The sequence below is a fragment of the Staurois parvus genome, unplaced genomic scaffold (genome assembly GCF_062004578.1).
Source record: "Staurois parvus isolate SC_StPar_1 unplaced genomic scaffold, SC_StPar_1.0 ptg000463l, whole genome shotgun sequence".
In the NCBI taxonomy this organism is placed as follows: domain Eukaryota; kingdom Metazoa; phylum Chordata; class Amphibia; order Anura; family Ranidae; genus Staurois; species Staurois parvus.
The window spans coordinates 789,116-811,554 of record NW_028318259.1 but is presented as its reverse complement, the minus strand read 5'-3'; the positions used below and the strand labels follow the sequence as shown (position 1 = coordinate 811,554).

The window sequence follows — 22,439 nt, the reverse complement described above, 5'->3', positions numbered from 1 at the left end:
ATCCCACTAACAGTTGAGCGTGGAATATTTAGTGGCCAGGAAATGTCACGGATGGACTTATTGCACAGGTGACCACCTATCACGGGACCATGCTTGGAGTCACTGAGCTCCTGAGAGCGACCCATTCTTTCACCAATGTTTGTAGAAGCAGTCTGCATGCCTAGGGGCTTGATTGTATACACCTGTGTCCATGGAGGTGATTAGTGAGTTCATCATTGTATTGCTTCTCCTTTCATCGTCCAGTCACAGGCTGGGGGTGGGTCCATGACAGTCTGGGCTCAGAGAAAATGACAGTCAGCATCATTCTTTCTAAAAGGCTGAGGGCATCTTGTAATGGAAAAAGAAGTTCTGTGGGTGACAGCTCTGGACTGAAGGTGAGTATTGCAGCAAAAGCTGATTTTTTTTTTCTTTCTTTTATCTTTTGATTGGCTATTCATTTTTTTTATTCATATTTTTTATTTCTGGCTGGAGATCTGCCTTGCCTCCCTTTGCAATGCTCTTGGTCACTACCCTTGGCCAACCTCCTAGTTTCAGAAACCAAGACAAAACTGTTAATATATTATATTTAGGGGTAGCATGGTGGCTTAGTGTTTATCACCATTGTCTTTCAGCACAGGGGTCTGCATTTCAAATTTTGTTCAGGAATGTTATCTGCATGGAGTGTGCATTTGTGTAGGAGTCCCAGTTCAATGCCCGCAGGGGAAGAGAACTCGCACAGAGACTAGTTGCTGCAGTAAAGTGTATTACCTTGATAGGATTGAGGAAGTACAACAGAATCTGCAGACACGGTCATACCGGACCAAAGTACTTACAATGAACCAGGCAAGGAATATCTGTGCACACTGTAGACCAGCCTTTCTCAACCAGGGTACCCAGGCACCCTGGGGTGCCTTCAGGCTTCTTCAGGGGTGCCTTGGCTAAAAGCCCAAAAATTGTATACAAGCCAGCAGATGGAACAGTCCTGTCTTTTTAGTATACAAATTCACGTTTTCATTATGCACCTTTTGATACGCTTTTGATACGGTTGACCATCCCCTCCTCCTCAAAAAACTCAATTTTCTTGGCCTCAGAGACTCTGCTCTCTCCTGGTTCTCCTCCTACCTCACTCCTTCAGCGTTACCTATAACACTGCCTCCTCCTCTCCACTTCCTCATTATGTAGGGGTTCCTCAAGGTTCTGTCCTTGGACCCCTTCTCTTCTCCATCTACACCTCCTCCCTTGGTCACTTGATAAACTCCCATGGCTTTAAGTACCATCTCTATGCTGATGACACACAAATCTATCTTTCTACCCCTCACCTCACTCCTTCAGTCTCCTCTCGCATTACTAACCTACTAAGTGACATATCGACATGGATGTCACTTCACTTCTTCAAACTCAATCTTTCCAAAATGGAGCTCTTAGTATTCCCCCCAGCCCGTGCCCCCTCCCCCGACTTCTCCATATAGATCAATAACACAATCATCAGTCCCTCCCCTCATGCCAGGGTACTAGGTGTAATCCTGGACTCCCATCTGTCCTTTCACCCCCAAATCCAATCACTGTCCAAATCTTTTAGACTTCACGTTTGCAACATCTCCAAGATACGCCCGTTCCTAACCTCTGAAACCATTAAGCAACTTATTCACTCCCTAGTTATATCTCGCCTTGACTATTGTAACTCCCTCCTCATTGGCCGACCTCATCGCAGGCTATCCCCTCTTCAGTATATCATGAATGCTGCTGCCAGACTCATCCACCTTACTAACCGTTCTGTATCTGCCAATCCCTCCACTGACCTCCACTCAGTGTCCTCCACCCCTCTCTGCCAATCCCTCCACTGGCCTCCACTCAGTGTCCTCCACCCCTCTTTGCCAATCCCTCCACTGTCTTCCACCCCTCTCTGCCACCCCTCTCTGCCAATCCCTCCACTGGCTTCCCGCTGCCCAACAGATAAAATTCAAAACATTAACAATAACGTATAAAGCCATTTATAACTCCGCCCCAAATTACATCATTGATATTGTCTCCAAATACCACCCAAACCGTACTCTCTGCTCCTCGCAAGACCTCCTACTCTCTAGCTCTCTTGTCTCCTCCTCCCATGCTTGTCTCCATAACTTCTCCAGAGCTTCCCCCATCCTCTGGAACTCTCTACCCCAATTTATCAGACTATCGCCTACTCTGCTCACTTTTAGGCGATCTCTGAAAACCTATCTCTTCAGGGAAGCCTATCCTGCCCTCAGCTAATAATGGAATCTTCTACTCTTCCTACCAGTCCATCCCCCACAGTTACTACCTTTTGTACCACTAGCCCCTCCCTCCTAGATTGTAAGCTCCAAGGATCAGGCTCTCCTATCCCTCTTGTATTGAACTGTATTGTTGCTGTATTGTCTCCCGTTAAATTGTAGAGCGCTGAGCAAACTGTTGGCACGATATAAATCCTGTATAATAATAATAATAACCTTTATGACCTTCTAGCTGCCGGCATCCTAACAGCCAACGACATCATCAGTTGATAAGGAGGACGTTGGATGAATGCACATCATCCTTGTTTGCTCCTCCCCTGCCCCTCTCCGTCAGCACTGGGGTCACTTTAGCAGATTGAGGGAGAGAAAATGAGAGAGACACTGAAATACTAGTTGGTACCAGTGTAAAAAAGGTGTATTTGCTTTGGAAGAATAAATCACTTCTAACATTGGGTGTACTGGATGTGTGTAGAATAGGTTTTTAGATTTTAGATTCTGCAGAATTTTAAAGGGTGTCTTGAGATTATCCATAATTTTAAAGGGTGCCTTGACTGAAAAAAGATTGAGAAACACTGCTGTAGACACCCAACAGTACAGGCAGCTGAAAGGATGAAGATGGGCCACTGCCCAACGCACCGTGACAGTCCCTACTCTGTCCCTCCTCCACAGGAACCTGTCTTTGTGTTAGTCAATCTGTCTTTAATCAGTGGAAGCTCTGTCCCTGATCTACCCACTACGGAAATGCGTGCCAACCTGATGTGTTAATTAGTGGGTAGGTCAGGGACAGAGCTCCCGCTGGTTAGGGACAGATTGACTAACACAGGGACAGGTTCCTGTTGACTTTAGATGGCCATGGAGGTCAGCCAGGACAGCTGCATCTAATCAGACATCTGCTCCCCTGATGATAACTATGGAGGCCTCAGAAGAACTTGAGTTCCCCCTTGTCCTCTCCCCTCTCTGCACGGAGACTGCCAAACAGCAACACCCTGGCAGGGAGGCCAACTACACCCAACTACACATGTTCTCCATTTTCTTGCCTCCATTTTTTTTTTAAGTTTCCAAGTTTCCTCTCATGCTCCAAAGACATACTGGGATGTTAGCTCCTCCAGGGCAGAGTCTGATGTGAAAGTAAAGAGTGACAAAAGTCCTTTTTGCTATTTAAAAAAATGTAGTAAATGTAGAACTCTAAACAACGCTCTCATTAGAAAGCACAGAGATTTTTGTTATTCTCCAAAAAGTGACCAGCACCATGGACAGAATACTCTATAATAAATCTCTATTTGTTCACTTCTCTTACCTTTATTCTTTAATATCACTTCTTCCACCTGAAATTGAAAATGTAACATGTTAAAAAAAAAATTTAGTTTGTTAATATTTGCCTCCTGCTTTATCTATTAGTAAGGTAATCTACCTGAAATTGACTTCCCAATTTTGAGTGGACTCTGGTGTTTTGGAGAAACCACAAGTTTCCTATATCTTTTTATAGTTTCAATAAGGAAATGTTCCCCCAAAATTGGTATTTCAATGTTTGGTAGATGCTGAAGGGTTAAACCCAGTGAAAGTCTCTTCTATCCTTCTGAGAGTCCATTGCTGAGGTTCAGAGCTTTGCACTGAGTTTCTGGGTCTGTACACTTGTTGTGTCCATCATGGAGGGCTTACACCATCCCTACTTGATACTTGATTTTTTTTTCATGGAGGATGCAACAGAAGGAGTTGGGATATGAAAAGGTTGGCAGGGACTTATGGGAATTATGTTCTAGTATGACTGTATCCCTGTGCACAAAGTAAGCAACATAAAGACATGGTCTGATTCATTTTGTGTGAAGGAATGTCCTTCACTGAGCCCTGGCCTCATCCCAACTCAGCACCTTGGTGTGAATTAGAAGATCTTCTGGTCTCCTCTGAGCCGGGTCTTCTCATCCAACACCAGTACCTGGCCTCACAAATGTTTGGCTGAATTGGCACAAGTTCCCACAGACACACTTAAAATCCTTCCCAGAAGGGTGTTATTACTACAAAGGAGGTCCAACTCTGCAGTAGTAGCCATTGTTTTGGAATGGGATCCCCAACAAGCTCATATAGGTGTGAAGGCCAGCTGACCTAAAACGTCTGGCCATAATATAAAAAGATCACACAATTTCAATTGTAAATAAAATATAACTTTTTGGGTGCACTGAACCTTTCATGGAGTGGATGGGACCACAGCTTTACCCATTCAGTAGATGGTGGGGACCCTTTGGAGTTTCTGTTGTTGGATGTTTACTTTTTCCTTACTGGCTATTTCCTTCTGCCCACACTGACACCTCTGAACTAATCTAGATAAGTGCACAGCAGGGTGGTCCTATTTTAGTATGAGGTGTCAGAGAGAAAAGAGTAGGTAAGAACTCACTATAGACTTGGTACTCAGTTACAGCAAAATGAACCAAGAGATATCAGCAGATTTGTTGAGATGTAAATAATCTAACATTGGGAGCAGATAAAGGTTTGTTGGGAGTGCGTCAGAGAGAAGGAACTCATTCAGAGACCAAGACGGATCTGAACCGGTTGCTGTGTGAGAACTACCACAGAGTGATCTGACCAGGACACTGGCTTGATGGAAACTGGATGGAAGAGAGAATTGCGTGGGACCTGAAGATATGATCAGTATGGTAAAAAAAAGTTTTGTAGGTGTAAATAAAATGTGTCATTTTTAGTGCTTGTGTAAGGGAATTCCTGTACGGCGGCTGGCACATAGAAATGCGCATGTGCGCAATATCGCACACAGAAATGAGCATGGGCGCATTGCTAATAGACATGAGCATAGGCTAGCGCATGCGTGCAGGAATGCACGCACGCGAAAGCGTGCACGCGGGAGCTTGCCCACAGTTTCTGGAGCCAGTCGGACTATTTAAAGGAGGCTCTTACGCTCTGCCAGTGTTGACTGGTCTTCAGCTATTACCTTGTGTCCTGCTGTATCCTGTGTGTATCCGTTACTGACCCGGCTTGCCATTGACCTGCTCTTGGACTCTGCTCATCGCTTTCTGATCCTGGCTTCCTCCTGACCTTGTCTCTGTCTGATGTTCCGGTACCTCATCGCCTGATCTTTGCTGACCCTGGCTGTTACTCCGACTACTCTTCCAGCTCCAGTTTGGCTCTACAGTCCTGCCGAGTGCTTGTCCTGGCTATCTATTATATCAGCTCCGGTTGTCATGGTGTGTTCTGGCCTCACGCTTATTAGAAGTTCCGGCAAGCCACGTACCCAGATCTTGCAGTTCCAGTGGAGTGCCTCCTTAACCTCAGCTGGCCGTTCCGGCATCTCCTCTGTTCCTGACTGGATGCCCTGCTTGATTCACCGAGGCTACACCACCAGCCGCAAGTTCTACAATCAATACCCACAGGAACTCGTGTTTCTCCTGTCCCTCGGCACCATCTGTTCCACCTTCAGTGGGTCCTGGGTTGGAGATACAAGAGAGGCTGACCTCGTCAATTCAGACTTCTATCAGGTACGTGATAGCTTGGTTGGAATTGCCTTCAACAGTTTACAGTGTTTTGAGCTAGGAGTGCAAGTAATAAAGTAGCCTGTCCAGGGGATGAAGGGTAATGTTCATGTTTGTCTAAGAAAGGGTAGAGAACCGAATCAGTCACTAACAGAATCAGAGTGCTATATTGATGCTGTCAAATTATCCGCATCAAGTGTCTAAAAAAGGGCAGCTGCGTAGAATTTGGACCGTAAAATGTGACTATTGTCATGGAAATGGCCTGTGAGTAATAGATAGCAGTCTGCAGGATCTTTGACTTCTTTCAGGCAGGTAACTAGGGCTGATCTATGAAAGACAACAGGTTTTTGTCTTGGCGTTGGCCAAGAGAGGGAAAGAAAATAACACAAAAAAGGAGAAAAAAAGAAAAAGGGTTGGAGCAACATTAACACCAAACCCACCTAGGCAGGGATAATCTTTATAGTGAAACATATAGGGTTATGCTGACCATGTCAAATCAGAAGGATTCACCCCTAAATAGTTAGAGTTCTGGGGGTTTCAAATTTCACAAAACCTTTTTGTTTTGTTCAAGTAAAGTGGCAGCCATTTTTTAATTTATAAAATACCATGACAGCTTATTTTTGGCCTGAGTTAATGCTGAAATTCCCAGCTTCCAGAATTTGGCCAGGGTTTGTTTAGCCGCCATAAATATAAAGGGAATCAATTTAAACTGATAAAGGGTACAGGAATGAGGTTTCATATTTAGAAGGGCCTCATAGGGTTTTTTTTTTAATTTTGGCATCTAATATTGCATGCTAAATTCAATTATTTAAAGGAATAAAGGCATTTTGGGCAATATTTCTCCTGTAGTCAACTGTTTGGTCCCATTGTATGCATGGGACCTGGTTAAGGCATAGAGAGTTAAGCTGACCACACATGGATCAAAATTTGGCTGGTTCAGCAGGGACCGGACAAATTCCAATCCATGTGTGGCCACTGGGGTTGAACAGAACTCAGTCTACCAATTGGCTACCGTTCAACTGCTATTATGGTATATTTTTACTCGATTAGGACCAAAGGAAAAAAGGCTTCAGTGATGATCTACTATATGTATTCCGAACACATGTCAAAATGCAATGACACAGCAGGAAGAATTTATTACGTGTAGTACTAAAGGCGTAGTATACGCCTTAAAATGTCCATGTAAATCGATTATATATAGGACGCACTTAGAGGAGTCTTAAAGAACGTATGAAAGAACACATACACAATATTAGTATAGGCTAGAAATACCATCATTTACCGCTACATTTTAAATCACATCACCATCGAGAAGTAGAGAAAATAGAATTTTGGGGTTTAGTCAAACACAATCCACACTGGAGAGGTGACAATTTAGTCCGTGAAATAAGTAAACAAGAATAATTTTGGATTTATGAGTTAGGAAGTTTAGCACCAGATGGTTTGAACAAGGATTTTGATTTATCCTGCTTTATCAGTGACATTTAGATTTGGATAATACGTACATATATGATAGGATGATATATTTTTTGGTTTTAAGTATGAACATGTGAGTGGGGGAGAGTACTTTTTACATTCGGTATGAATTTAAAACAGGTGCAGACCTGTATATTGAGTGTGAGGGATTCTTTCTGCACCATTTAAAATGTTTATTTTAATAAATATTTTTTTAATTATTATCTTTTAACTAAATTATTTTTTATTAAAAATTTATTTTTTTTATTAAAAAAAAATAAATAAAAATTTTTAACTTTTTTTTGTTTAAAATTTTTTTATTTAAATTATTTTTAATTAAATTATTTGTTGATTTTATATAATTATTATTTGTTTAATGGTATCATTATTTGTTATTTATGCCATTTTTTAATTGGCACACTTATTTTAAATCGTTATATGTATTATTAAAAAGATTGTAATGCATAGTAAAAGAAGAGGTTGTTTAAATCCAGGCAGTCCGATGAGTCATATGCAAAGTATCTTTCCGAGATAGTAGCGTAGTAATTGAAACAAATGTGTCAAAAGGAAGGAGAGTTTGTGCTTCCAATTGACCCCAAAAACATGGCCGCCTCCAGTACATCTATGGGAAAATGGAGGACGGGATATATATAAGCTGGCAATGGATGAGTGATTGACCTATCACAACCCCCTGATGAAGCCACGTGATTGGAGGCGTAACGCGTAGGGGAGGGGCTACGTCATCACTCGGAGAGGAGCTGCACAACACGATAGACGCCAGGTGTATAAGTCAGAGGCCAGCAGAGGATTTCCAATGGGATATTGCGTTATTTAAACCTGTCTAATGTGAGTTTAATACTTGGATGGTGGGAATAAAATGTTTTAAAAGGTAAAGCACTATGTCCTCTATTTCAGCGTTTTTCAACCACTGTGCCGCGGCACACTAGTGTGCCGTGAGATATTGTCTGGTGTGCCGTGGGAAAAATTGCAATTTCATCCGTAACATGTGGCCTCGGCTCACAAATAGACCAATCATTAGAACAGCAATGGGCAAACTACGGCCCGCGGACCGTATACGGCCCGGCGGACCTTTTAATCCGGCCCGCGGAGCATGATACTGTCAGGATGATCTGTCCCCCTCGACGTATCTGCGCATGTGCCGGAGATCGCCGATCGGCTGCTAATGCCTGAAAGTGGCACATGCGCAGATACGTCGAGGGGGACAGATCCTCATAGGAGACAGATTTTCATGCTACACCGGAACGGCGAGAGGAACACGCGGAGCAAAGGTAAGTGAATTGACACAGGGGGGGGCTTGGGGACTTAATATGGGGGATGAATTAATATGGGGGATGAATTACTATGGGGGATGAATTACTATATGGGGGATGAATTACTATGGGGGATGAATTACTATAGGGGGGATGAATTACTATGGGGGATGAATTACTATATGGGGGATGAATTACTATGGGGGATGAATTACTATAGGGGGGATTAATTACTATAGGGGGGATGAATTACTATGGGGGATGAATTACTATATGGGGGGTGAATTACTATGGGGGATGAATTACTATGGGGGATGAATTACTATATGGGGGATGAATTACTATGGGGGATTAATTACTATATGGGGGATGAATTACTATGGGGGGTGAATTACTATGGGGGATGAATTACTATATGGGGGATTAATTACTATGGGGGATGAATTACTATATGGGGGATTAATTACTATGGGGGATGAATTACTATGGGGGATGAATTACTATATGGGGAATTAATTACTATGGGGGATGAATTACTATGGGGGATGAATTACTATATGGGGGATGAATTACTATGGGGGATGAATTACTATATGGGGGATTAATTACTATGCTTACTATGGGGGAATATTACTATGGATGACACATACACATCATTCATCTACTCTTGGTCCGGCCCCCGGGTCCAATATATGAACCCATTGCGGCCCTCAAGTCAAAAAGTTTTTCAATAAATGTTTTTAACATTTTCTAATGGTGGTGTGCCTCGTGATTTTTTTCATGAAAAAAGTGTGCCTTTGCACAAAAAAGGTTGAAAAACACTGCTCTATTTGTTCCTGCATGCGGAGTAACACAAGGAGAGGATAATTAGGAGGTCTGAGATAACAAAAGGAGTGTGTAATCCCTGAGGGGATAATCAGCCACCAGAGGATACATCCATTACTCCTAAAGGAAGGATCTCCCAATTTTACCAGCAAAAGTATATGTCTAGCAGGTTCCAGGGAAAGTGAACCGAAAGCGTGTATATAGCCTAATTGCAGGCATCAAAGGAGGTGAGTGCAATCTTCACTATTTGAAGGATTCACAAAAGTCACAAATTGAAGAACAACAAGCACCAAGTCACTATATATAAACAATTGTTTGTTCAATGGGACTATTATTTTTATGATATTTGGATTCATACTAATCACTACTAATTATTTATGAGCATTTGGTTATTTTTATTTATGGGGGATCATTTAAATGCGTTTTAGTTGAGGGTTATTAGTTGGTTTATTATCTTTATTATATTAAATGAGGGTATTATGAATATAAATGAAATTGAGGGTATTAGTAAGTACATCATGTCACTAATAGATGATTTATGAGCACTTGGTAAAATATTTTTTTAGAGGAGTATTTCATGTGGAATTATTTTGATATTTATTTGGAGGAGATTGATTAGTTGAAATTATCTATTTAAATATTCTTTGGTATGTATACACTTTTATTAGTTATTTGTATCATAATTTGAATTCATTTAATGGTAATAATTTAATTATTATTTATTGAGAAGTATTTAGGAGCGCAACATATATTTGTAGACAGCAGGAAGAATTCCCACATTGAATGTATGGATGGAGGAATGGGGTCTGACCCATGCATGGCCAGCTTTAGAAAACTGCAGCCATAATATCCCATGGTGCAGTATAAGAGAGTTATCAGGTTGCAGGTGAGAGGTTTTTGGAAGGGGTATTTGCTTAAAAATGGAAGTTAACCACATTGCTGAGGTTGGTGCAGTGTTTACAGTTGCAAGAAAAAGTATGTGAACCCCTTGGGATTACGTGGAGTTTTGCATGAATTGGGCATAAAATGTGCTCTAAACGTCATCTAAGTCACAACAATAGAAGAACACAGTCTGCTGAACATAATACTACACAAACATTAGATGTTGCCATGGTTTAATTGCACATAACATGTAAACATTCACAGTGCAGGGAGGAAAAAGTATGTGAACCTTTGGACTTAATAACTGGTTGACCCTCCTTTGGCAGCAATAACCTCAACCAAACGTTTCCTGTAGTTGCAGATCAGACCTGCACAACGATCTGGAGTCATTTTGGACCACTCCTCTTCACAAAACTGTTTCAGTGTAGCAATATTCTTGGGATGTCTGGTGTGAATCGTTCTCTTAAGGTCATGCCACAGCATTTCAATCGGGTTGAGGTCAGGACTCTGACTGGGCCACTCCAGAAGGCATATTCTGTGCTGTTGCAGCCATTGTTTTGTTGAATTACTTGTATGCTTTGGGTCATTGTCCTGTTGCATCACCCATCCTCTGCGGAGCTTCAGTTGGTGGACAGATGGTCGTACGTTTTCCTGCAAAATGTCTTGATAAACTCTGGAATTCATTTTCCCATCAATGACAACAATCCATCCAGGCCCTGAGGCAGCAAAGCAGCCCCAAACCATGATGCTCCCTCCACCATGTTTTACAGTGGGGATGAGGTTTTGATGTTGGTGTGCTGTGCCTTTTTTTCTCCACACATAGTGTTGTGTGTTCTTCCCAAACAACTCAATCTTGGTTTCATCTGTCCATCTGTGGAACATCCAGGTGCTCTTTTGCAAACTTCAAACGTGCTGCAATATTCTTTTTGGACAGCAATGGCTTCCTCCGTGGTGTCCTCCCATGTACTCCATTCTTGTTTAATGTTTTCCTTATTGTAGATGTGTCAACAAAAATGTTAGCATGTGCCAGAGATTTCTGTAGGTCTTTAGCTGACACTCTGGGATTCTTCTTTACCTCATGCAGCATTCTGCGCTGTGCTCTTGCAGTCATTTTTACAGGACGACCACGCCTAGGGAGAGTAGCAACAGTGCTAAACTTTCTCCATTTGTAGACAGTCTGTCTTACCGTGGACAGGTGAACATCAAGGCTTTTGGAGATATTTTTGTAACCCTTTCCAGCTTCATGCAAGTCAACAATTCTTGATCGTAGGTCTTCTGAGAGCTCTTTTCTGTGAGGCATGGTTCACATCAGACAGTGCTTCTTGAAACCAGTAAACCCAAAACAGGTGTGTGTTTTTTAAGGGCAGGACAGCTGTCAGCAACACATCCAATATCATCACACTGATTGGAGTCAAGGTTGGCTCACTCCTGGCTCCAATTAGCTCTGGGAGAAGTCATTAAGCTAGGGCCTCACATACTTTTTCCTCCCTGCACTGTGAATGTTTACATGTTATGTGCAATTATACCATGGCAACATCTAATGTTTGTGTAGTATTATGTTCAGCAGACTGTGTTCTTCTATTGTTGTGACTTAGATGACATTCAGAGCACATTTTATGCCCAATTCATGCAAAACTCCACGTAATCCCAAGGGGTTCACATACTTTTTCTTGCAACTGTATGTACCAGCAATAACTGCCTGCAGAATAATCGTCCAGTACAGATAACATAACAGGGCATATCAATTGATGGCAAAAATGTTGAGATAAAGGAGTTGGTCCATTTCTAGTGGTCAGCCGTTTGGACCTGGATCTGATATGGGCAATGGTGTACAGGGGTTCCATGAAGAAACTTCAGGTGTCTGTGGAGACTGGAGTGAAGTAGGTGAATAGTTTGTTTCACGAGAGCCGTCTCTTCTGTTGGATTCTTGTGAGGTTGGGCTGGGTGGTGACTTGTGAAGACAAAGGTCATCTAGGTATCCAGGTGCTGTTGTAACCCAACAAGAGTTGTGCCCATTTACTGTACATATGATTTTCGATTTTGGAGAAAGTCAAAATGGGAGGCTCCATCTTTAAGCTATATGGTGGCATTGCAAAATTTGCAAAGCAGTTTTCATCTCCAAGCATTTAGCAATAGTAGAAGGGGCCAGATCTATAAATATTTGGCACTGAAAGCCTTAGAAGGTAAGTGGGGTGGGTTTGTTTCGTACTGTTTGAAGAATGCTCTATTTGGTGCAGAAATAGAGGACCTTCACAATGACATCCTTTGGTGGGCCTGATGTGGGTTTCTTGACAAGTGCCCAATGTATGTGCTCAAACTCCAGGTGTTTAATGGGGATGGTAGGAGGCTGTTTCTGGATAAGTGTTGTAACTGTGGACTGGAGGTCCATAATGTTCTCTGGGATGCCAAGGAAGCATAGGTTAGACCTGTGTGGCCTATTTTCAAGGTCCTCCAATTTGTATTGTACAGCAGTATTTTCTTCGCTAATTCTTTGTCATGGTTTGTCTAACATAACTGAGGGGTCATCCATTCTTGTCTCTAGGCAAGACATTCCTTGACTGAGCTCATGGATGTCTTTTGAGAGGTACTCTGCCATCTGTTTACAAACATTCTGGAGAGCCTTATGCAGCATTTTATCTCTTAGAGACAAGGGGTCCTTGTAAGCTGATATGTCCCTGTAAGATGAAGGGGAGCTTACATGTCTGTCCTCCATCTTCTCTGTGGAGGAAAGATGCAGCTCCGCCCACACGACCACGTCACTCATTCACAGTGTTCTGTGAATGAGTGGCTACAAGTTCCGACAGTCTTATCAGCTGTGGGCTTGTAGTTTTCAATGAACTCCACAGCGCCATGGTAGTTCATTGAAGCTTCCTGTCAGTATATCTGCTTGCTGGTACATCTCATACGGGCAAGCAGATACTCTGACAGGTCTGCAGGAGACCTGCATGGCATCAGCAATCTACTGATCGCTGGTGCAATGCTTTCCAATCTCCTTTGGACAAAAATAATATATGCACATTTTTTTTTACCTGCAAAAAAATGTGCATTTATCTTTGTCCAAAAGGTGAACTTATCCTTTAAGGTTGGTTCAATGCTCTTGAGGAGCAGAGCTCACCTAAGGCACGTCTGCCATCGGTTGCCATGCCCTCCCCCCCATACTTTTTTAACCTTTTTATTTGTATGTTTGTCCAAAGCTTGTTTAAATTCATTTAAGGGTTTATTTATAAAGAGTTACTGTAGCTATTCACCCAGCGAACTACATATACATTCCGTGTTAACAGAGCAAAAAAAAAGTAAATGCGTAAAATCCTGTGCAGTTTGAATGCAAATCTATGTTACAGGGAGGACTAAGAAAAACGAAATCTGCTGTGTTCATACTACTGACAGACTGCATCATATATTGTATGTCGGAGTTCAACTTATTTGTAGAACCTGAGCAAAAAAAGTCCTCTCAGCAACCCCCCACCACCGTCACATAGGCTGCTGTATTACTGACCTCTACAAGACACTCCAGTCCCGGTGGCACCATAGCGGTTGGTTTGGAGAAGGTGGAGCCGTATGTCCATTGTGGCTGAACCTGGATAAGCCCAGGATATTCTGTAACGACAAACAAAAAAATACTGTTCAAGTATTTAATGTTTTTACAAATATATGTAAAAATATATGTTAAAATGACTTTATCTATCTATCTATCTATCTATCTATCTATCTATCTATCTATATATATATTTATTTTTTATTGAACTATATTTTGAAATATAATAAATATGGCCAAAATTATAGCATTTCAAATATGTCAATATATTTGGGAAGAATATTTTAAAAATATATTTCAAATATATATATCTAAAAATATATTTCAAATATATTTTTCTTCCATGTGGGTTTGTTTTCTGGTATTGTGTTTCTTATCTACTTTGACAAATGTCTTAATAAATAGTTTAAAAAAACAAAACAATAGCAGCATATCTGTGACGGGAGTGACTTTTGGGGGTGGGGGGACCTCTGTATCATCTCCCCAAATCATTATGTTTAAGGCACCCTGTGCCTGTTAAGGGGTACAGGATGTGTATGTGAATGTCTGAGTCTTCTGTATAGTGTGTGTTCCTTTGTTCTCGGTCACATGGTTGTCCATTGTCTGTTTGCCATGTGCTACCCCCCATTGTGCTGTGTCTTCCTGTCCAGCCAACTATTATGGGATGTACTGTTTGTGTATTGGTGTGGGGGGTTGGTCAATGTCCTTTGCCATGTGCTTCATCCCATTGTTCTGTGTCTTGGTGGGATGGGGAGGGGTGATGATATATTTCCTTTTCCTGGTTGTGTTTCCCCACCCTCTGTATATATCCTGTGTTTTGTGTTAAAATAAAGAGAGTTGGCTTCGTGTATTAAGAAGAGCTGGGTGCTGTCTATTTCCTGAGGGATTTCAAGGGTGTGGTCCGTGGATGGGGTTCGGACAGGGGAAGCTGCGGTATAACGGAATATACCCAAGTGCGGTCGGGTACCGGTTCCGTTACAATATCAATCAAAAGAGCAGCCACTAGAGACCATCATTCCCCCCAAGGTGTGTCATTACTGGTAGTTAGGCAGGCCATAGACAGTTCGTTTATCGGCCGAATTTTCGGTCGATAAATGAAAAATCTGTCGTTGCTGGCAGCAATGCTGCTACCAATGTCCACGAAAAACAGCCGTTTTTGTGGATTTTCCAACATGACCGATAAGAACAAATGAAGAGATCTGCGAAAAACGGCAGAGGGGCTGGCCCCACTAACGGAGTGATTATCAGCCGATTTTTCGTGCGGACGAGATTCGCCCGATAAACGAACCGTCTATGGCCTACATTAGTCTATTACAGAGTAACAAAACATCTGGTGTGATTTTTACAAACTTCAAAAAAAAAAAAGAGTATATAAAATCTAACTCCCTTTAAGCCATATGTTCCATTTTTCATACATTTAGTGCCGGGTGATGAACATAGAGGAGGTGCAAGGATAAAGCCGAAATAAAAGAAGAAGAGAAAGGGGGAGTGGGGGGGGGGGGGTGGGAAAGAGGTTCCATGTAGTTAAATGAGGAAAAGCTTGCAATTACAAAAACACCTGAAAATTCAGTTCAGTGTTGAGACCAAATGGAGGACACTGTCAAAGTCAACGTTTTTTGTGGTATATATCACACATAGGGAGTGATTTACTAAATGCAAATAGACTGTGCACTTTGCAAAGTGCAACTGCACTCTGCCAGAGCAGTTGCTCTAGAGCTTAGTAAATGGGCAGAAGCTTTGCTGACTTCCATCAGCCAATCATGTGCAAGCAAAATTCTGTTTTTTCAAATTGTCCTTGTGTGTGATTGGGTAGTCTTTGCAAAGTGAAGCTTTACCTCATTTACTAAGCTCTGGAGCAACTGCACTTGTACAGTGCAACTTTACTTTGCAAAGTGCATAGTCTATTTGCCATTAGTAAATCACTCCCATAGATTCCTTTTATTTTTAGTCTAGTTACCTGACCTTTATGCTCCTAGATAAAATATTGGGCCAGTGTGCTCTCTTTTTCCCTATTTCGTTTTACCCATGTGAAATTTGTGGCAGGGACATTCAAGCATGTAAATTACCCTACCGGGTATTCAATAACAAACCGGTCCCATCTGCACTAAAGAACTCCTTAATTTTATGCTTTATCCCTCAGAATATCTCCTGACCAGGTCCCCATTGATTTCCCCACCAACATGAACTTAATCAAGTGATTATGGAGATTATGGAGATATCTGGCTTGTCTCTCCACCATTGGAGATACATATGTAACACATGCCAATGCTTTACCAGTACCTGTCTCAGTTCTTTCCAACGTGCACCAAACTACATGATCGTTCATACCAGTTCCATCCACTCTTTGGTTTCAACCTCATTCAGTTTTAGCTCAGCTTTTCCTATCACACCTGTGGAACTAACGTCTCTCCCTAAACCTTCGATACATAGCTTTTGCCTCCATTCTATAATCTTTTTTCAAGGGTTCAATTTCTGCAAATCCGCAAATCAAGGGGTCAGAGTGGTGGTTCAAAGCATGTGACAGTGCACTCCTTCCTTCTCTATTATCCTAGACGGATATCTAAAAGTCCAAAAAAGGGATCTGTTTGGCATCCATTGTGTAGATCAAATTAATATTTATTTTATTTCCATAGAAGATCTGTAGGAAAGGCATGACGTTCCTCCTTCGTTCCTTGCCACAGCACCAGGACATCATCGATGTAACGCAGACATAAACCTACATAGCTGTGATATATCAGGTTGGAGTAGACCACCTTCTCCTCCCAGACACAAAATCCCACTACATATATACTGTATTATTTGGTTTGTGTGAAAGTTATGTCATCTACAAACTATGGTGTATATCTGTAGATCTGTAGGAAAGGCATGACGTTCCTCCTTCGTTCCTTGCCACAGCACCAAGACATCATCGATGTAACGCAGCCATAAACCTACATAGCTGTGATACATCAGGTTGGAGTAGACCGCTTTCTCCTCCCAGACACAAAATCCCACTACGTGTATACTGTATTATTTGGTTTGTGTGGAAGTTATGGCATCTACAAACTATGGTGTATATCTGTAGATCTGTAGGAAAGGCATGACGTTCCTCCTTCGTTCCTTGCCACAGCACCAGGACATCATCGATGTAACGCAGCCATAAACCTACATAGCTGTGATACATCAGGTTGGAGTAGACCGCTTTCTCCTCCCAGACACAAAATCCCACTACGTGTATACTGTATTATTTGGTTTGTGTGGAAGTTATGGCATCTACAAACTATGGTGTATATCTGTAGATCTGTAGGAAAGGCATGACGTTCCTCCTTCGTTCCTTGCCACAGCACCAGGACATCATCGATGTAACGCAGCCATAAACCTACATAGCTGTGATACATCAGGTTGGAGTAGACCGCTTTCTCCTCCCAGACACAAAATCCCACTACGTGTATACTGTATTATTTGGTTTGTGTGGAAGTTATGGCATCTACAAATGATGGTGTATATCTGTAGATCTGTAGGATGTTCCTCCCTTGTTCCTAACACCTGTGAGACTAACCTCTCACCCTAAATCTCTGATAGAAAGCTTTTGCCTCCACTCTGTAATCTTCTTTTGACTGTACAGTTTCTGTAAATCTACAAATCAAGGTGTCCAGGTGGTGGTCCAAAGCACGTAACAGGGTGCTAGGGGCTGTCTCCTTTCTTTATATAGCAGTAATCAGTCTATTATTCCTAATGGATATCGGCAAGTCCAAAAAAGGGATCTATTTGGAATCTATTGTGTAGATCAACTTAATGTTCTTCTACTTCCAAAGAGGATCTGTAAGAAGGCATGAAGTTCCTCCTCCATTCCTTGCTACAGCACCAGGACATAATTGATCTAAAGCAGCCATAAACCTATATAGCTGTGATACCTCAGGATGGGGTATACCACCTCCTCCCAGCCACCCAAGTGCAAACAAGCATCTACTAGTGTTCTCATTGAGGTACCCTAAATCTGCAGATAGCTAGGCCCCAGGAACCTGCTGCTGGTGTTGTTCCAACAGTGTTGATATCCCATGAACACTGTGGTTTACCCATATTCCGTCCGGCCGCTGTATATAAAGGGCCGGATGGTGGCAGTGCAGGGGCGGGTTGCCGTTCATAAATGGCGTCCACCATTTTGGACTGTGCATGCTCCCTGGGAGTGCCCGGCACCGCGATCCGGTGCCCGCTGTGTCCTCCGAACACAGCGAAACACCAATCGCTGTACGGGACCTCTGTGTGAGGGCCCGATCATGTGATCACTGATTGGCCAATCAGTGATCACATGAATAGTAGTAAGCAAGATGTCACTTCTGACATCATTGCTTACTACGTGTGAAATCTGTGAATGATCACAGAGATCACATGGTACAGGGCTATTCACAACAGCCTTGTACCATGTGACAAGCTGTGACCAATCACAGCTCACACAGTATTTCTCAATGGCTGCAAGAATGCAGCCAGAGAGAAGGAGAATGATTGCTTTTACATCCTTTATGGGTGTAAAAGCAATCAGTGTAAAAAAAAACCAAAAAAAAACTTCATCACCCCCCACAAGTAGTACAGTGTCACTATGGTGACACTGTACTGCTACGGTGACAGTATGTTAAAAAAAAACCCATAAATAATAATCTAAAAAAATAAAATAAAAATGTAAATGTAATGGCCAAGATGTATGAAGAAAGATTATTTATTTGCAAAATTTTATAAGAAAAACACTTTTTTTCAGACTTTTTGGACTTTTTCATTTATATAGCAAAAAAAAAAAAAAAATCCCAGTGGTGAATAAATACCACCAAAATAAAGTTTTTTCTGTCTCAAAAAAATGCTAAAAAATTCATATGGGTACTGAAGGGAAATGTATGTTTTTTAGGTCTGTCATTTTGTTTCCCCCCCACTCCATTCTATATTTTGTACTAACATGTTGAATAATTGTTTTGTATTATACCCAGAATGAGTTAATGAAAATATGCTATGTCAGTTATGTGTTACAGAACTGTACTCACAATATTCTTCTATTTTTTATCTTAGCTTAGCCTTGGTAAATGTCAGGGCAGGAGCCGAGGAATGGACAGGCAGGCCTAACAATGTAACGCACTGGCTGACGACAACCACCACCCACAGACCGAAGTCCCTCAGGGCGCGGAGTCTAAGTCCCAGGCTGCCCTTCACCAGGTCCCCTGATGGTGGGGATGGACTTGACGCAGCCAGGGACCAGGTCGCGGCCCCCGAGACACCTCAGCTGCGGTAATGGCCGCCGCCAATGGCGTGTAACTGGTGGAAGAGACAAAAGAGTAGTCAGACAGGCCGGGGTCAACAACAACAGGACAAAACAGTACAGGACAGCAGATGAGAATCACAGGTCACGAGCCGGGTTCAGCAACAGAGGGTCAGATCAAAGGAGAATACAAAGAATAGTCAAGTCACAAGCCGAATCAGATACCAGGAGAGTCACGAGAGTCAGAACAGAGTAATAGCAACACAAAGACACAAGACACAAGTGCAAAGAGCATGTGCGGGCCACAGGCTTATATGTCATCAGCCACGCCCCTCTGGGGGGTGGACCTCAGAGACCTGAAGGCATAAAAGGATTCCCACCATGCACAGCAGAATCCAAGATGGACGCCAGCACATGGAGTAACATAACCTCAGGGAAAAGGTAGGACCTTGACAGTAGAGGAAGAGATAGTATCCAATTATTTCTTTGTACTAACAGCACCTGTTTCTGTTATGATATAATTAAAAGTCAAATACTTCTGTCCCATGGGAAAATAATTGTTGGATACTTGTAACTGATTTCAAGGTCTGAGAAGAGTCATGTTTACAGCCTTGACAAGTATCTAGCAAGATTCTATTGTATGTAGTAGACAAGTGTTTTAAAACAATTTAGAAACTTTCCTTATTTCTGGGAAGTGAATCACTTTTCTTCTCATCACTTTTCAGAATTGACGTCAGTGTTTGTCTTTTTGTATTCAGCTTACTGACAACTCAGCTTTTTGATACTCTGTGCCCCCCACCTTTCTTTTTTCTGTTATATTAATTTTCTTCCCGCTAATAAACTTGAGAGATTGATTTCACCTATCACTGTGTGTATGTGTCTGTCGTTTCTGAGATGAAGTCAATCTTCCCAACGCGTCCGTACCTTCAACAGGCTGATAAAGACAGATAGCCAGGGGCTAGCGACAACCTTTAAGGTACAGTGTTGCATGACCGCGCAATTGTCATTCAAAGTGTGATAGCGCTGAAAGCTGAAAATTGGCCTGGACAGGAAGGGGGTGAAAGTGTCTGGACTTAATACCAAGGGAACTCTTTGGGTCAAAACATCATTAATCAATATCTTATAATTATCATTTGATCTGTAAATGATTGGCACTATTACCAATTACTTAGGATGTCCTCTCTGGTTTCAATGATAGTTCTATAGGATCTTGGGGGTTGTTTTCAGTTATATATGAGGTTCCGGGAGCTTTTCTCCACCTTTTCTTTTTTGTTTACAAACGGTTTTATTATATGAAAGTAGACTGTAAAACAACAGTACATTTACAAATGATACAGTAGAAACAAGGCACTTCTGAAAAGTACAATATAGAAAAATATATTAATACGAGAAAGAGAAGAAACAGAAAGAGTAGGTTGTTAGTACATGAGATACAAAGATGATACGGTGGATTGAATGATACATCTGTCAACAGTAATTCTCCACCTTGTCAACACAGAGGAACGCTTGAAATAACTTTCCGGTCTCGGGGAACTCGTGCTATAAATGACTATTTCTACAACTCATGAGACATTAGTGTGATGGTCAGTGGGAAGAACGCTCCTTACACTTGTGGTCATTGGGAAGAATTACCCCCTTACAGATAGCTAAAAAGATCGCTGGTGTCAGTGGGAACTTATCTGAGAGGCAGACATTGCTCATTGCTCAAGGAACCCCTAATCACCTCTGAAGGAACCCCTAGTCACCTCTGAAGGAACCCCTAGCCACCTCTTAAGGAACCCCTAGTCACCTCTGAAGGAACCCCTAGTCACCTCTGAAGGAACCCCTAGCCACCTCTGAAGGAACCCCTAGCCATCTCTAAAGGAACCCCTAGCCACCTGTGAAGGAACCCCTAGCCACCTCTGATGGAACCCTGGTTGAGAAACCCTGGGTTATGGTGTAAGTGGTCCAGACACTAATTGATGTTCCCTGGTCACAATGTTGTCATTTTAAAATTTGGTATTATTATTATATACAGTAGATAGCTAAAAAGATCGCTGGTGTCAGTGGGAACGTATCTGAGAGGCAGACATTGCTCAAGAAACCCCTAGCCACCTCTGAAGGAACCCCTAGCCACCTCTGAAGGAACCTCTACCCACCTCTGAAGGAACCACTAGCCACCTCTGAAGGAACCCCTAGCCACCTCTAAAGGAACCCCTAGCCACCTGTGAAGGAACCCCTAGCCACCTCTAAAGGAACCCCTAGCCACCTGTGAAGGAACCCCTAGCCACCTCTGAAGGAACCCCTAGCCACCTCTGAAGGAACTCTGGTTGAGAAACCCTGGGTTATGGTGTAAGTGGTCCAGACACTAATTGATGTTCCCTGGTCACAATGTTGTCATTTTAAAATTTGGTATTATATAATATTATTATACAGGATTTATATATTATTATTATTATACAGGATTTATATATTATTATTATACAGGATTTATATATTATTATTATTATTATTATTATACAGGATTTATATATTATTATTATACAGGATTTATATATTATTATTATACAGGATTTATATAGCGCCAACAGTTTGCTCAGCGCTTTACAATATAAGGGAGACAGTACAATTACAATACATTTCAGGAGAGAAGGAATAGGAGGGCCCGGCTCATGGAGCTTACAATCTAAAGGAAGGGGGAGGTAATAGGTGGTAGAGGGTCATGGAATTTTTTTTTTATTTTCAGTAATCTTTTTATACTTTTTTGGTATGAATACATGTATACATTTTTTGCTATATGACATTTGTCCTGTTTTGTACCCTCTTCCATGTGACTTATCTAGGGGTCCTGTTAGTCATTGGTGCAACCCTTGCAATGGGGAGGGAGACCCACTGCAAGGGTAAAGGTTTTTCATCCCTGGAGGTCAGTATTGTACTATACTAGAAATGCACTTCTTACCTGCAGACATGTTTCTCTTCTGAAGACAGGAATCAGAATCTATTCATTGCACGGAAATAAAATAAAGATGATTAGTTTCACAAAAATTATGAACATTCAGCAACTTGTGACGGACGCTGTGCCCCTGGGTGTAATTCTCAGTATCTGTTCTAATTCTGTATGTATGGACTCTGCACAGTCCCACTTCTATGGTCTTGTATGCCGGGTATCATTCTTGGTATATGTTCTTATTCTGTATAGATGGACTCCGCACAGTCCCACTTCTCCTGTGCTGTATGCCGGGTGTAATTCTAAGTATCTGTTCTTTCCCTGTATGTATGGACTCTGCACAGTCCCACTTCTCCTGTCCTGTATGCCGGGTGTACTTCTCGGTATCTGTCCTCATTCTGTATGTATGGACTCTGCACAGTCCCACTTCTGTCCTGTATGCCGGGTGTAATTCTCGGTATCTGTCCTCATTCTGTATGTATGGACTCTGCACAGTACCGCTTCTCTTGTCCTGGATGCCGGGTGTAATTCCCTGTATCTGTTCTTATTCTGTATGTATAGACTCTGCATAGTACCACTTCTCCTGTCCCGGATGCTGGGTGTAATTCTCAGTATCTGTC

At 42.0% G+C, this 22,439-nt stretch overlaps 1 protein-coding gene across 2 annotated transcripts in view; it reads right to left on the bottom strand.

Annotated features, from left to right (window-relative positions):
• Positions 1-22,439, bottom strand: part of LOC149452805 (phospholipid scramblase 3-like) — a 64,046-nt gene that overhangs the window by 24,513 nt on the left and 17,094 nt on the right. For both annotated transcript variants that reach the window (XM_089688955.1, XM_089688954.1), the window contains exons 2-4: positions 21,832-21,870; positions 13,634-13,734; positions 3,526-3,553 (exon numbers count right to left, since the gene is read on the bottom strand). In XM_089688955.1, coding sequence (XP_089545081.1) covers positions 3,526-3,553; positions 13,634-13,734; positions 21,832-21,841 — 139 coding nt within the window. In that variant the 5' untranslated portion in view covers positions 21,842-21,870. The remainder of the gene's footprint in view (positions 1-3,525; positions 3,554-13,633; positions 13,735-21,831; positions 21,871-22,439) is intronic.